General features: G+C 42.6%; 1 protein-coding gene across 2 annotated transcripts in view; it reads left to right on the top strand.

Annotated features, from left to right (window-relative positions):
- The window catches only part of MSLN (mesothelin), a 177,082-nt gene that overhangs the window by 53,831 nt on the left and 107,974 nt on the right, over positions 1–15,277 (top strand). For both annotated transcript variants that reach the window (XM_085629354.1, XM_085629353.1), the window contains exons 2-4: positions 2,430–2,514; positions 4,981–5,024; positions 12,662–12,683. In XM_085629354.1, the coding sequence (XP_085485480.1) occupies positions 2,430–2,514; positions 4,981–5,024; positions 12,662–12,683 (151 nt within the window). The remainder of the gene's footprint in view (positions 1–2,429; positions 2,515–4,980; positions 5,025–12,661; positions 12,684–15,277) is intronic.

The raw sequence follows: 15,277 nt of genomic DNA, 5'->3' as shown, positions 1-15,277 counted from the left end.
AGGCCCCAAGCCCTACCTCTGAGAGGTCTGTGACTGCTTGCCCTCACTACCCTGTGAGTCTAATGCAGAACCCCCCCAAGCACTACCTCTGAGAGGTCTGTGACTGCTTGCCCTTGCTACCCTGAGAGTCCAATTCAGAAGCACCCTATGCACTACCTCTGAGAGATCTGTGACTGCTCGCCCTCGCTACCCTGTGAGTCCAATGCAGAAGTCGCTACATTAGCCCAGTTAGCAGATCAATCATAGGACTGAACCTGGGACATAAGCGGCAACAACCTCAGCCCCCATGTTTGAAGCCCAGTGATTGATGCGGGCACACTGACAGGGGAGGGTGTGGGGGTAGAGAGGGAGTAGGGCGGAAATGTTGAAGTTTGATTTCTCCTGATGTATCCTGGGAGGATTGAGTCTCTTGCAAGAGGTCATAGTCCGACATGTTGTCAGCTTATTATACTGGATGGAGGAAAAAATTAATAAAAATATTTAAAAAGTATGTTTGAGGCCCAGTAGGCCATGCCTGCCTCAAAGCCCCTGAGTGGGGTCTGATGCAGACACCCTTAGTAGGTGCAATGAGAGGAGCAAATACACATAAATAGAGGTGCTTGATCAAATTTGTAGCAGGAAAAAATAGTAGTTCTCTTTTAGGTTGACTTCACCTGGGAAAGTGAAATGCCAAGCACTTGCAATGCCGTCCGAGCAGGCAAAAGACGAGCATGGAAGGAAGCAGTAGACCGATATAGGGAAAGGTCAGTAATCCATCTTCGGCCTAAACAGGGCTTGAAAATCAACTCCAAAGACATAGGATGACTGCGGTAATTTCTAAATAAAATAGTTTCTGCTGCACCTACAATGAATCCAGGATCCTATAGCATTTTGTTGAAAAAGCACATAAGAGAAATGTCGCCAGCCGTATTTGGGCGCAATTCATTTTCAAAATCCTTCACAGGGACAAACATTCTCTCTTCTGATCACACCTCAACCCAAACCACGGCCAAACATATGATGCACGTTTCACCTTTGCCTTTTCCTATAACATCTGGAGTCCAGTTTGGTAAGGGGCTGGGATCATTGCATCTGTAATCTGCAATGCCTTCTATGAATGGAAATGTTGGTTTTGCAAGTCCTTGTAACTCTGAGATGCAGGGCCTGCTTGGGGGCATTTGAGTGTTGGATTCCTTGTACCCCAGTGCTAAAATTCTTGCAGTCAAGGACCATGCTGGGTGTTTGACTCTGTGCATCTGCCTGATACAGCTTCTGCTACATGCAGGCATGTTTAGTGATGGACTCCTTGCATGTGCATGGCATAATTCATGCTATGAACATATATTTTGGGTGATGGACTCTTCATGTATGTATGGTACAACTCCTTTTATGAACAGGCGCTTTTTGAATTTGATTCCTTCTATCTTGATCATGCACGTCATTACAAACACTTCGGTTTGCTTTTTCTAATCGTCATGTTATAATGCTTGCTAGGAATCAACATTCTGTGTGTTCAGTTCCTTTTACAGTGGCGGCTGGCAACTACTGGCAGTGGAGGAGGGGGTGGGAAAATTACATTAAGTAAATAAATAAAATAAAAAGTTACTTACCGTGCTGCAGCCGTCCTCCTCGCTTCGGTCCTCTTCTTCTCTGTGCCGTCAGGGCCCCAGCCAACACCCATAACCAATCCTGGCGCTGCTCACATGCTGTTAAGTAGCATAAGAGAAGCACCAGGATTGGAGGGAGTGGCCTCTGTGGGCGCTCCCGAGGGCACTGGAGGCCTACATTTGCTCCCAACCCAGCTGTCTTAAGACAGCTGGTTTGAGAGGTTTAAAGTGCGCATGTCTGGCCAAAGGGACATGCGCACTTGAAAGAGCGCACAGGCAGTCCTCTGCCCACCACTCCTCCCTGCTGCCACTAAGCAAGCTCCGCGCCGCCCTGATACTCGGTTCGGGACGGGTTGACGAAAAATAAAATTACCATTTAATTATTTGTTCCTGGCGGCATTTTAGTGGGGCGACGCTGCTCCACTATAATAGAGGAGTCACCCCTGTCCTTTTATCTGTATGGTTGAATGGTTGATACAAACAGATGTGATGGACCATAGCAGTTGTGTTTTTCGATACAATAGGAGCCTGAGAGGCAAATACGCTCTCAGAACCAGCATAGATTCTGAGGAACAACCGTGGTGCAAAAAATGGGTCTTCCTCTTGCAACACAGACATGACCCTTGAATTGTGGATATAATCTGTTTACCTTCTAAGTCCAAGTGAACTCAAACAATAATGCTTCTGAAGGTTGTCTAGGCTAAAGAGTAAGGGCACAGAAACTCCTTCTGACTTCATATGACTATAGATGATTGCAAGATTATACATTACCATCATATAGCCTACCTAATGCCAATGCTTTACTACAATTACAATCATAACTTGAATTTATTGCTTTTTCAGTGCAATCAAAAGGAAGAGATGATGATCCTGCGGTGTCAAGCGATGTCACCTTTGTGGAGGCTAGCGGGACTGCTACTAGCCCTAGGTAAGAGAAGTCTGAGATGGTGGCAACTGTTTGACATTGATTGCCTGCAGATTAAAGTTCATTTCGACAAGTGCATCTCTGCTTCAATGGAGAAATGAGTCAGTCGTGCAATTATATCTCAGAAAGTTTCAACCCACCATGCACCTCCTCCATGCTACTAAAGTTAATGTATATTATTAATCACTAAAACAGAGACAATGATTTTATCAACGTTGTCAAGGGTTGGTGTGAGATGCCCCTTTGTATGTCTTGAAATTAAAGATACTTAAAGTCATCCTGGAAATTGATTTTGGTCTTGAATCTATCCCCCCTTTTCATTCCAACAGTGTTAGATATATTCTATGGAGATACCACTTTGTCTGCTGACTCTGATGAAATAAAAAAGGACTATTATTTCAAACTCAGAAGTATATTCATCTTGGACCCGCACACCTTCTCTAAAAGCACTTCTGGGAGCTTCAAAGGCAGAATTCTCAAAGGACATCTAGAGACCCGTCTTGCTGACCAATATCACTGCTGTTATAAAATAATCTTTCATCATTTCCTTATCACTGCCCCATTCTAGGGCAAACATTTCTTGATACTCTCAACATGTTTGATAGTTTGTCCTTGTTGACTATGCCAGTTCCCCAGAATTTGTGGTGGCAAGAATCTGAATCTACCAACATACATAAGCCGAAGACACACAGTATTAGACTAGTCAGAGAAATCCAACATTTCATAAGTGAGGATGACTTCAATCTGTGGTACAATCCCTAGTACTTTTGAGGCATAACTACAGCAACACATTACTGAGGGCTATCCCAGAACTTCATCGATCCCCATGAAGGCTGCCTTCTACATTTGGATATTGGTATCGTGCAAGTTGATATCCACGTGAGTGACCATCGTAGGAGCAGGGCACAGAAATAATCAGTTTGAGGCACCCTTTAAGGTACAAAAAAAAATCCACTTATTACCCATTGTCAATGGTTAAAGGTTCATGTTGACAAAAATTTCACCTGGTACTCCATTCTGTTTCATTCTTTTTGGATCTTCAAAAATCATTTGGGCGTGGGGGGGTTGATGGTGAGAGCATTGGCCTTACCCCTATGCCCCCCCCCCCTTTTGCAGGCCACTCATCGCCAATGTAAATTCCTGTTACAAAAAAATCCTTGGACGCAGGAAAGAAAGGTGAATGAAGTTTCATCCGGTAACATGAACAACCCCAAGTTGCAAAACCAGTGGGGATCTTCTCCGGAAATTGACCACTCTTGAGTGTGAGCATTCTGTCATGACCACAGAGTGTTCCATAGAGAGTAAATTCCATTGAAATGAAAAATACATAAAAAATTATTCTGAAACAAGGCAGGGATGCTTTCAATCTGTTATCTTCTGGGAGATTGTTTCAGATTCTAGGCACCACACATGAAAAGACTTGGATCAATGTTTCAATTTTCCTTAATTTGGGAATTTCCAACATCAATCAGCATTTGTTCCTGGTACTTCTTTCTCCTCAAGTTAGCAATATTTTTCCTTTTAATTTTGTGAGTCAGTTTAGTTGAAAATCTTTATGATTTAAGCACGCTATCATAGGTAGTATTCTAGCCTCCAAGGAGGTCAATTGGAGACCTCGCAGGATGGGGGTGCTATGATCTGATTTATTTGCCCCTAGGCAGTGTAACTGACTCTAGGATAACTCCAGCTTGTAGGATTTCCTAGCAAAGTGGTATGGGAAATAGCATACAAATGTTGGTAAAATCACACTCCTTTAAGTTAGCGAATATTCTCAGACATTCGTAAGAAGTTTTCTCAAATTTATCTGCACACATAAGTTATATCTAAAAGGTCCAGGTGTAAGTGCATAGAAAATACGGAAGGAAAAGACAACTATCCTCATTTTCAGACAATGGTGGAGGAAGAAAGATCATATTAGAGGAAAATATATTAAGTGAGAGAAGAAGGGATTTCTATAGTTACTTAAAGATGTGTCATATTTCTTAGCTATAAACTGGTGAATTTTACAGAGTGCACAGCATATGCAACGGTACGTCTTCAAACCCAGGCATTAGTGAATTTTAGGAAATCTCACACACTTACGCTTGTTTATTACGCTTGTTTATTATGACAGTCGTAAGTCACACCTGTTTGGTTGGAAAGTTTGATAAATTCCCATGCACATGCAAGTTGGGAACAGACGTAGAAGCAACTTATAACAGGTGTAAGTTATGATTACCAGTGAATTTACAATGGCAGTTGTAACTTGTGTCTATCATTGTATCTTCTGTCTGTCATTTGTTGATTAAGACCTAATAGTGCTCTGGCGCCTTACAGTGCTGGGAAGCCCCAGGAGGGTAGACATGCGCTATACAAGTATGTACATTTACAATGAATCGAATCCTTCTATGTCTAGAATGCTTTGCACTTACGTTTTGTTCCATATGAGAACTATCATTTTAACTAACTCCTGTTTTTTTTTGTTTATAGGAATATCCCTTCCCTTTTCTTACGCAGCAACCACCAATGACATAGTAAGGTTACCTATTTTGTTTTTGATTAATGTTACTTTCGCTGTAATTGCTAAGCTTGAAAAAATTATTTGTTGATTTGAAATTCATCGAAAGTATGATCACTCACCTTAGAGGGCTGAGTAACTTCAGCGTGCTTATAAACCTGAAGGTCCTGAGTCACTCAGTTTCTTCCTGGGGCACTCAGTTACTATTTGAGCCCTGATTACATGAATTACACTGATGACTGAGCACTTGTGCAATGGTGATCTGGCCATTTTGCAGTCAAAGATTGACATTTGCACTTACTGACAATAACTTCTTACACTAGTTGGTTATTTTGTAAATAGTGGTGCAGTGTTCACTAAAGTGGAAGTCTAGTAGGAACCTCAGAGAGGGTAGGAGAGAAAGTTGAAGCAGAGAAGCCAGTTGTCAAGGAAATGTGGGCATCTTGCATTGTGTGTTTATCCCTATGATTTGTGTAGATTTCCAAAATTTCCAAACCTTCAGGGATTCCTGACACCCCAAGACATAGGGCTTAGAAATCTATGTGAAATTCTAAATTTACAGGTGTCCTATTCCTCCTCCACACTGATTCCTGAGGAATGACTGCAATTCGGATATTCCTCAAGAAGAGATATGGAGGGGAATGTGAATGATCACTTTGTACTTTTTCACCTCCTTCTACATGTGGTAACTATGCAGAGAAAAACCTCCACTAAGCATCTTAAGAAATTTGAGTATATGGAACTTTGTCACCCCAATTGTTTCAATTACTCCGCTATTTCTAACGCAACTGTTAAGTGCTCAAAATGGATGCATAAAGGCATATACATTGTCTGCTAGTGCCAACATAATTATACATTTACAGTTGTTCACCTCTTTGTGAACGCCCAGGTTTCAACCTTAACTAGGAAACACCCTTTTTCCCTTCCACAACCCTCTACTTACTGAAAGAAGAAGTATTTCCAAACTGTGAATTTTCTGTAGTGAGACTGCTGACCTCACCCCACTCTGTGACGAGCCATCGCTGATTGACACTCGGCACTGGGCACTTCGGGGCTTAAAACTGTCAACGACGCTCCTCCTCATCACAAAGGGGAGGACCTCGCGGTGCTTCGCAGAGCTGAGGAGGTTACGCCCACAAGAGCTGTGACATCCTCAGCCCAGCAAAGTTCAGCTCAGGAAACCAGGATCCTGTGCATTTAGCGCATGTCTAGTTCCTGGCTGCCTGACCTGAAAATTAAGTGTGTCTGTCAGGCAGATCTTTGCTCAGCCTGATAGGCACTCTTTATGTTTCAAAAGATGTAAGGGCGTGGCCCTTCCGCCCTTAAAGACAGGTCGCTGCCGACTATCAGTTCTATCTCCTTTAGCCATTTCACCTGACCATGGACTGATTCCCGACCAGCGTCTGGGCTCTCTCTTCTTTTCGACCCTTCACATTGTCTTTTCTTTGACTATCACTGCCCCATGCTAAAGAGTTATCATGTGTCCTGGTCTACCCCGGTGCGACACTACGAACAAGAAGTGTGTAGAAACCTTGGTTAGTGAGTCACTGACACTCCTCTCTGCTGCAAAGTAAATTCATTTGGTTGCAGACAAGGATCCACACGCCACAGTGTTTCTATTAATGCCAACTGAATAGCAGGGTGTGACTACTACCACAGGGTAATTGGTGGCTGTGTATTGTCAAACAAGACTAAAAAATCAGGTAAATGCATTGGTCGTCGCACCCATTAGCAAATTGTGCAACTGGACCCTGCCCTTGTATTATTCAACAAGAAGATACAAGTCGCTAGGTGCCTATGGCTTTCAAGGGCATCTTCAGCACTCTTCAAATTGCTTGTTGGGCAAGTCAGACCTGTACGCCAGTGCAGGAGAAGCTCTCTCTTGCAATGACAGGGTTAACCCTTGCAAGAGCAACACCTGCATATCATAGCTGACACACCTGAGATTTCAAAAATATCTAATATCAGTTGTGGTGAGCTTAGGAGCAGATATTATGTTATTGCACATCTACTATTGACAGGCCCTCTCATCACTTGGTAAACAGGAATGTGTTGTTTTCAATGTCTTAAGGATTTTGTCCAGACAGCTCTCTACTCTTGCCGAGGTTTATTGTACATAAGATGCTGTGAGAGGTCGTTTGTCTGTGGGTGTGCTGGTTGTTGTAACTTGGGGTGGTCCACCACCCGCCGAGACTGCTATCCGAGTACTTCATGGGCATGATCATAGTTCAATGGGCAGCTTCAGCATATCTTAAATATTTTGGTGTGGTTTATGCCTTCATTGTCTATGAATGTGGTGTTTGTGCTTGCATCTGTGTTGATGTGTAGTAAGAGTGAGATGTGGACGGCTTCATTTTTTGGATTTGCATTCCTTAGGGTGATTGCTGACAAACGCAGGGTGTAGTCGATTCGGTGTGCATGGTACCAGATATAGCCGAGGTTTACTAGGGGATAAGTGGAAGAGGTGTGGTGCAGCGGCCAGGGTGACTGACTCTGGACCACGGGGTTCATGGTTGGATCCCCGGAGGCAGGTTAGCCCAGCACCATGTGACTCTGGGCAATAGCTCGCCTAACCTCCCGGACAGCCCCCAGGGCTGGGACACCTCTAAGGAGGTAACTTTGTGCTTTACAAATTCTGGTATTTCATTTCACATCATGCTGTGTAACTGAATGATTGTTTCTAGTGTGCTTGGATGCCTTTGTTGGCGGCATTGTGATGACAATATTTCATACTGCACTCTGCATGCAGTACTGATCACCAGCGACATGTTGCCATGACAATAGCTTTTGATGCTGTGTAGGTTGGTGTGTTTTGTGATGCTTGGGTGACAGAGTGTTGGGCTCCTGCGCATTGCATTATGCTTGTGTTGGAGCTGCTGGCTATCAAAATGGTGTCATTTATGTTTTTCAACATTGTGCTAGGAGAATGATAGAGTTCGTTTGTCTAGTGTGTCATGTTCTTTTTACTGCATTGTTATGTTATGTTATATTATTTAGGTTTATATAGTGCATGGTCACCAGCCCTTCCATCCTTGCTGCTTTTGATAACACATAACTGCTGAGGTGGGTCAGGCCATGTTTAAATGGTCATGCCTTTAAAGATTAACGAAATAAACTGAGATCAGTTCCATAGTAGATCTTATCACTGTGTATTTTAGCATAGGGAGAGTGCTATGGGTCAAGTCATCAGCTTGTTTTGTAGGATGAATGCATTGACTGTAGGATCACCCACCAGAGGCTGCCTCTACCTGAAATTCCAGAAAATATCCACAACAATATTTCTACTTCTGCTACTACTACTACTACTACTACTACTACTACTACTACACTGCAGTGCCGGGGGTCAAACGGAAAGGTTTTCCTTCCTGGGGCACGTTGACTACAGCCTGGCTTGCTACCTCCCCTATGTAGCTTGATTGTGGGGACAAGGCTAGCGGCTGGGGCCCTTGGATGCTGTTTGGACATATTTTCGAGCTAACCAACCAATTGGGATCATAATGCTATGCTATATAATATCATTATGTTTTGTCTATATTATTTGCACTCAATTCCCGCCAATACTGGCAGATTCTATCTACACTATTAGTTTGAATTGCACATATTTTGTAAACACCATTGTAACGTTTTCTTTTTGTGTTTAGACGCATGTTTCTGTTTCGTATCTGATTTGTAATTCATGTACTATGAAGACCTTATGTAATGTACCTGGTTCTATTATAAAGCGCTTTGACACCTTTGGGTAAAGTACGTGCTATGAATGGATGGATGGACGGATGGACGGATGGACGGATGGACAGATGGATGGATGGTTGGAGGGACGGATGGATGTATTGACGGATGGCGGGATGGATGGATGGATAAAAGTATTGATGGGTGGATAGATGCAGAGATGATGGTTGAATATAGATAGTGTTAGAATATGTCGAGAAAAGACAGACAGAAAAAAGAATGATTGAGAAAAGGGCAAAAGGAAGGAAACAACAATGAAAGATGGAGAGAAGCAAGGAAGGACAGATCGAAAAGAGACAGGACACTGAAGAGATGGAAAGAAGGAATAAAAATAAAGGTGGCTGCCCCCACCCTCCTCCACCGAATGAGTGCTGGGTTCACACACATCCCTTATTCGCTCTGCACTATTTCTGAATTTGTTTACAGTGAGGGTATTTTTGTCTGTCTTCTTCCACTGAGAGGAGGCACATTTGGCCCATTTCGGTTAATTTCTGTCTTTGTTTGTCCTTCCCCAATATCACAGGTTTAGGTGGAGTTTGGATTTATGCAGATATTCAGAGGTGAAGAAAAAATGGTCACTTGTCTCCGTTTCTATCTCCAGATAGGATTTATCAGCCCAGTCCTGCTAACAAGGCCATGTTTGTGCGTTTTTAAGAATTGGGGTTATAGGTTGAGGGGGGCGGATGCCCCACTAATCCAACGACCAAAATCTTTGTCAGGGTGAACTACAAAAGTTACTAAAGGTGTCATGCTTAACTCAGAGGCGATGTGTAAAATATTTATGCAGCTCCTCAAACAGTAATAAAGTAAAACATAACTCAAGAAAAATCCAAAACCAATTTGGAAAATAGAGTAAAGTTTAATTGATAAAATGACACTAAAACGAATTAAATCCAATCAGTAGAACCAGAGTTATTGAAAAAAAAAGTTTTTAGCATAAAATAGCACCCAAAAGATCAAAGCGCCAACCGCGGGTGTCAGGTCCCACGAGACCGGGGCAGAGTCAAAAGTTAAGGCCGACTCCGATGGAGTGTGGTTCAGATACAAAGGATGTACTGGGCCCGTCTCGGCTTATCTTCGTACTTAGAAAAATGTCTTCAAACGTCTTGGAGAAGGTATTCAATGGGGCTATGCAGCAGGCGGTGTCCGAGGAGCGGGCGCTGTCATCGGTGAGCCACTGGACAAGGTCGCATTGAAGAGTTTTACCTTTGAACTTAGATGACTTTTTGGAAGTCGGATTCCTCCAGTGGGACAAACCTGCAGGCTGTAGTCAAACTGGGTTCCATGAGGCCAGAGACCTTCACCGGGAGGCCCTGGTGAACAGGAGTTGCTGCTACAGAGAAGAATGTAGAGGAAGCTATCTTGGAGTGAGGCCACCGGTAAATGCACCTCAGGCGGATCAGCTGGCAGGTAGGTCTTGATCTACTGTCGGTCCTCCCAGAGGTTTTCCTCAAAACTTTCCAAGGCCAAGCTTCTAGGGTTAGGCAGGAGCAGTACCACCAACCCCACTTCCAAGGGTCCAGGACATGTGGGGCACAACTTGGGAGGGTTAGGACGCACTCCAGCAGGGGCCAGCAGCAGGGTGCAAGCATCAGGAACTGATTATGTCCCTATGGCTCAAACAGGAGGCCAGTTAACTACCTCTTGGGGTCACTATGGTGGTCCTGGGTTCAAAGAGCAGGTCCATTTCTCCTGCAGCCAGCAAGGCAATCCTTCTGGCAGCAATGCAGTTCTTTTGAATTTACCACAGGCCCAGAAGTGTACATAACAGTTGTTCTATAGGTCCAATATTTATACCTGGTACCAGCCTTTCTGTGTGTGGGGGAGCACCATGTCTTACTCTCACATCTTGTTCTGGAAAGCTCTTCCCTTCCCATGTCAAAGCTCCACACTGTCTGGGAAGACAACAGGCTGGTGTCAGGTTCCTTTGTGTGTGCAGGAGACCCTCTCTTTGAAATGAGGCGGACACAGGTCTGCCCCCTGCCATTATGGCAGGATGGCCCATCCTGACACACTTAGTCCCCTTTGTATCACTGTCTAGGAGGGATACACAAACCCCAACAGCAGAGCCATTCATTGTCATGTGACCCAGGACACTGGCAGAAGACACAAATGGTTGGGACAAGAAAATGCCAACTTCCTAAACATGGGATTTTCAGGATTGTGACTTAAAATCCAACTTTAACATTAAAGATGATTTTAATCACAATTCTTTTGAGTTTAAACGGCATATCTCTATCTGCTCCCAAACCAAAGTTACCACTTATTCAATATAATAAGGTAACCCAGTGTTAATCAATGGGAGAGATATTCCTTACAGTGGTGAAAAATGACTTTAGGATTTTTTCACTATTAGGACATGTTAAACCTAAACCACATATCCTACTTTTTAAATACCATGCACACTGCCCTGTGGGCTTTCACAACCTTCCTTAGGGGTGCCTGGCAAAAGGTTTATTTTTCCAGGTCGAAATAGCAGTGCAAAACTGCACTACATGCTGTAATGACAGGCCTGAGACATGTTTCAAATTGCTGCTTTAGTGAGTGGCACAATGAGTTCTGCAAGCCCAGTAGTAGCATTTAGTTTATAGGCCCTGGTTACATGTAGTACCATATACTAGGGATTTACATGTAAAAGAATTTGCCAATCAGGTGTAGGCCAATTTCACCATGTTTTAACGGTGAGAGCACAAGCACTTTAGCACTGGTTTGCTGTGGCAAAGTACACAGAGTCCTAATGCCAGCAAAAACTAATTTAGAAAGCAGAAGGGGTGAAGGCAAAACGTGTTGGGAAATACCATACCAACAATGTCAGGTCTAACAGCATTTTTCAGAGTTCATCCCAGACAACAAACTCGAGCAGGTGGCAGCCATTATTCACAATATAGAGGTATAATTTTAAATCCTGTGGTGCCATTTGCTTATGAGAAGCCACAATTAGTTATAAAATGCAACCAGATTAGATGTGTGTAGACATTAACAGGAAGTATTTAAGGCCTAATCCAACAACACCTAGGTAAATGTGGTGACAGACTTTACAACTGCAAGATGATGTTTGGAAGAATGAACAAAACTAACCAGCACGTTGATTTCAATGTCATCTGGCGGCTCACAGTGGCTTGGCTCAAGTAGAGCTTCTCTGTATGTAAAGGCAACTTAATGAAGGTGAAGTTGCAGGTGTAGCCCATTACATCACATGGAATTCAATCTGAGTACCTTTACATTGCTACTTCATGCGTAAGGTGTTAATTTTATATGTGTATGTATATAAATATATATATATGACCTGTATCAATGGATTTTAGACTTGGTGGATAACTACTAAACTGGATCATTCGATGGAAGACAAACTGCATGTATGGATTGATGGATTTCAAATACACATGCTGATAAATGGATTGATGGGTGATAAACTAGGTAGATTATATCAATTGGGATACAACTATGTCAATTTAGTTGAGTGGATGACAAACTGGCAATTTAATGGGATCCAGGATGGAAGCATGGACGACAAACTGGATGAATAGATGTCAATCTGGGTGGAATATATGAAAAGCTGGAAGGTTTATACTAGATGCGTTGCTAAGTGGATACATTAGTCTCAGACAGGACACATACCTGATCCTGAAGGATGGACATGGATGGGGAACAGCATGATGAGTGAAGTAATGGCTAGGTGTTAATCTGGATTGGAGTGAGATAGATCATATGCCCGCATCATTGCTGCATCTTATCTTTCCTCCAAATACATTGTTGGCTGTGCAAGTACAATACATCCCCATGTTTCAATATTTCAGCATCCCACTACAATGTATGTATCTAAATGGTAAAGCTTGGTCACTCTTAGCATGTGCTGATGTCTTTCCTGAAAAGTCAGTGGTAAATTGCCGTTTTACTAATGTTTTGCCTTTTCTCTCCATTTAGTGCACTGTGGCACCTGTGAATGGTAGGTTTCCGATTCTCTGTTACAATATCTTCAATGACACTTCACCCTCGGAACATGAAATGCCTATGATGCAACTTTTTACCAACGTTCACATTGACGCGTCGAAGTTATTTTAATTTAAAACCATTTCATCTTTATGGTCTATAGGACATCAGAAAAAGAAACTGCAGTCACACAGAGAATAGTGGGAGACATTTTAAAGCATTAAAAACAGTCAAAGGGTATAGATGATAATTTGGGATGGACTTGGATATTATTGGATGGGGAAGACAAGGAAATGAAAATGATATGCAGGGAGAGATATGGATGAAACTCTGCCAAAACTGAATTAAGAGAGGGTAAAGGATTAAAGTGGCATTTGTACCACAGATGAAAGTGGAAATACCACTAAGGGGAAAACTGGGAGACATTTTTTTTAATAACTAAATTCTAATTAGAACATTTTTGTCTTGATCTCCTGCTTCTCTGAAGAGCTTCTAGCAAATTTCCTGCTCCAGATCCAATGATTCTACAATCGTGGGTTTGGTCTCCCTCGTGTGCGTGTCTTTTTCTGACCCTCTTTAAGTCATCTAACTCTATCAGTCCAGGTTCATCTTGTCTCTTAGTCAAAAATGTTTGTCCGTAGGCAGTTTCTGAGTTTGGGTCCATGTGTTCTTTGAACATTAGTAAAAAGGATTTTGTGAATGCCCATAGATTGAGGGATGCATGAAACAGAGATACAGGAGCCTTTGGCATTTTGTTCGATGTTCTGGGTTCCTCTGCTACACCATTTGTACTGGAGGCTGCAGGGTACTAGCGAGGCAGGTGGTGGTAGGACCTCGTAGTTTAGATTGCTACCGGAGCTTTAGATTGTGTTTTAGGATTGGTTGTCTGCACTTTCAGGTATGTTCCTAGCAAAGCTTCATCATGACATTTTGGTCTTCTGAATGAGAAGATCTGCTTTAGGATGGTTTGGTTTCATTGGTTTGAATGCTTCTTTTCCCATTGAGGGAGAGCCTGAACATTTGCCCTATGCATCTTGCTACCCCTACATATACATTTTTGTGATATCACTAGAATTGTAGCTTTTCAAAGGAAGGGTGACGAAAAGAAGGTGGGAAATTATGAGGTGTCCTTCAGGATTGGTTGTGTCTCATTTGCTGTTACACTTTGCAGAATTAACAACATCTGAGTGCTCCTCTGGAGTAAGAGGCGCCCAGATGGGCGCACCTCATTTTCAGTGTGAATAGGTGGGTTAGGAATAAGCAACACCGTGTTCCAGATTAATGAAGCTATGTTTCTTCAATTTGTTTTCCAAACATTTTACTCACTTCTATCAAGGATTTCAGAAAAGAAATCCTGAACTTCCATTAAGGCCTTCTTGAGCTCACTTTGAGGCACAAAAATTATAAGAAACTGCCCACCCTCATTCCACTGGCGACACTTCCGTATCAACACATGAAATACTGCGCACCCTGCAGAAGGCATGAGACCTTTGTCAGTCGTACATAGTCAGTTGACACTGTCTCCTCTTTCCTAGTTAAATCTCGGAATCAGATTGTGCTCACTTACAAAGAAAACTAGACTGATGCCTCATCCACATGTTCTTGAGTCCTTCTCCTTTGCCGGGGATGGCCCTTTGAATGTGATGCTCACTACGTCTAACAGGTATGGTCTGAGGTTCAAATGTTTGAACCTCATTAAGGCCAACTCTGCCTAATAGTTTTACAAGGTTGATTCTAGAGAACTTAGAAATAAAATATTTGCTGTATTGACTGCTAAATAAATATAGGTTAGTAGTATTATTACAGACGAGACCAAAACCATTGATGCGATCCAAAACACAAAAACTAAATTGATCACTGCTTTGGACTAGTGAGGCTCCCTTCTACATTCAACAACTTGACAACTTGCATCTCCATAAGATGTATTGACCTCCAAAAAGTAGAACAAAGTTGAACATCTCATGGGAAGGTGACATTTCGCAGACAACAAGGGACTCATTATATGCTTCATAAGGCTGTGTTGCCTAATACACAAACACTGCTATTATTGTGCTCTTCCAATGATGCATTGTTCTGCTAATAAAAGGAACTAGTCAGGTTATATCTGTAAAAGGGCTGATGCCCTTTGACAAACAGAAACTAAACATCTGGTCTCTTCCAAATCGAGCAGCCTCATCCCATTCCACATATGAGAAAGTTTGTTTGTCTCTTGTGACTGGTGCAGGGCCATTAAACATAACATTAGAACTCATTGTCAAGGTTTTGGTCTCCTCCTACTGACATGAACAGAAAAAATCACGGCTTCATAGAATGTTGGGTCTTTCTGCTGGCCAGGGAGGAGGTGAAGCTGCCGTGCTCCATCAGCAATATCCATTACTCCCTATAGCGTGAAAGGAAAGGAGTAGCAGTAATTCAGCAAACAATATGATATCGTCCAATGGTTGACGCCTTGCAATGTTCACTTGGACAATCTCATAAATCACAAATGGATGAAGGCATTTTATCTTCTAAGATAGTCTCACACTACTACCATGTGCCTACATATTCACACTTGTTTGGTGGAGCCTAGCTGCCTCATACCAAGGGGCTAAACCAAATTGACCCTGAGTA

This window comes from Triturus cristatus, chromosome 10 (genome assembly GCF_964204655.1).
Source record: "Triturus cristatus chromosome 10, aTriCri1.1, whole genome shotgun sequence".
NCBI lineage: Eukaryota > Metazoa > Chordata > Amphibia > Caudata > Salamandridae > Triturus > Triturus cristatus.
Note: the sequence above shows the minus strand (reverse complement) of the source record. Positions and strands in the feature narration are given on the sequence as shown.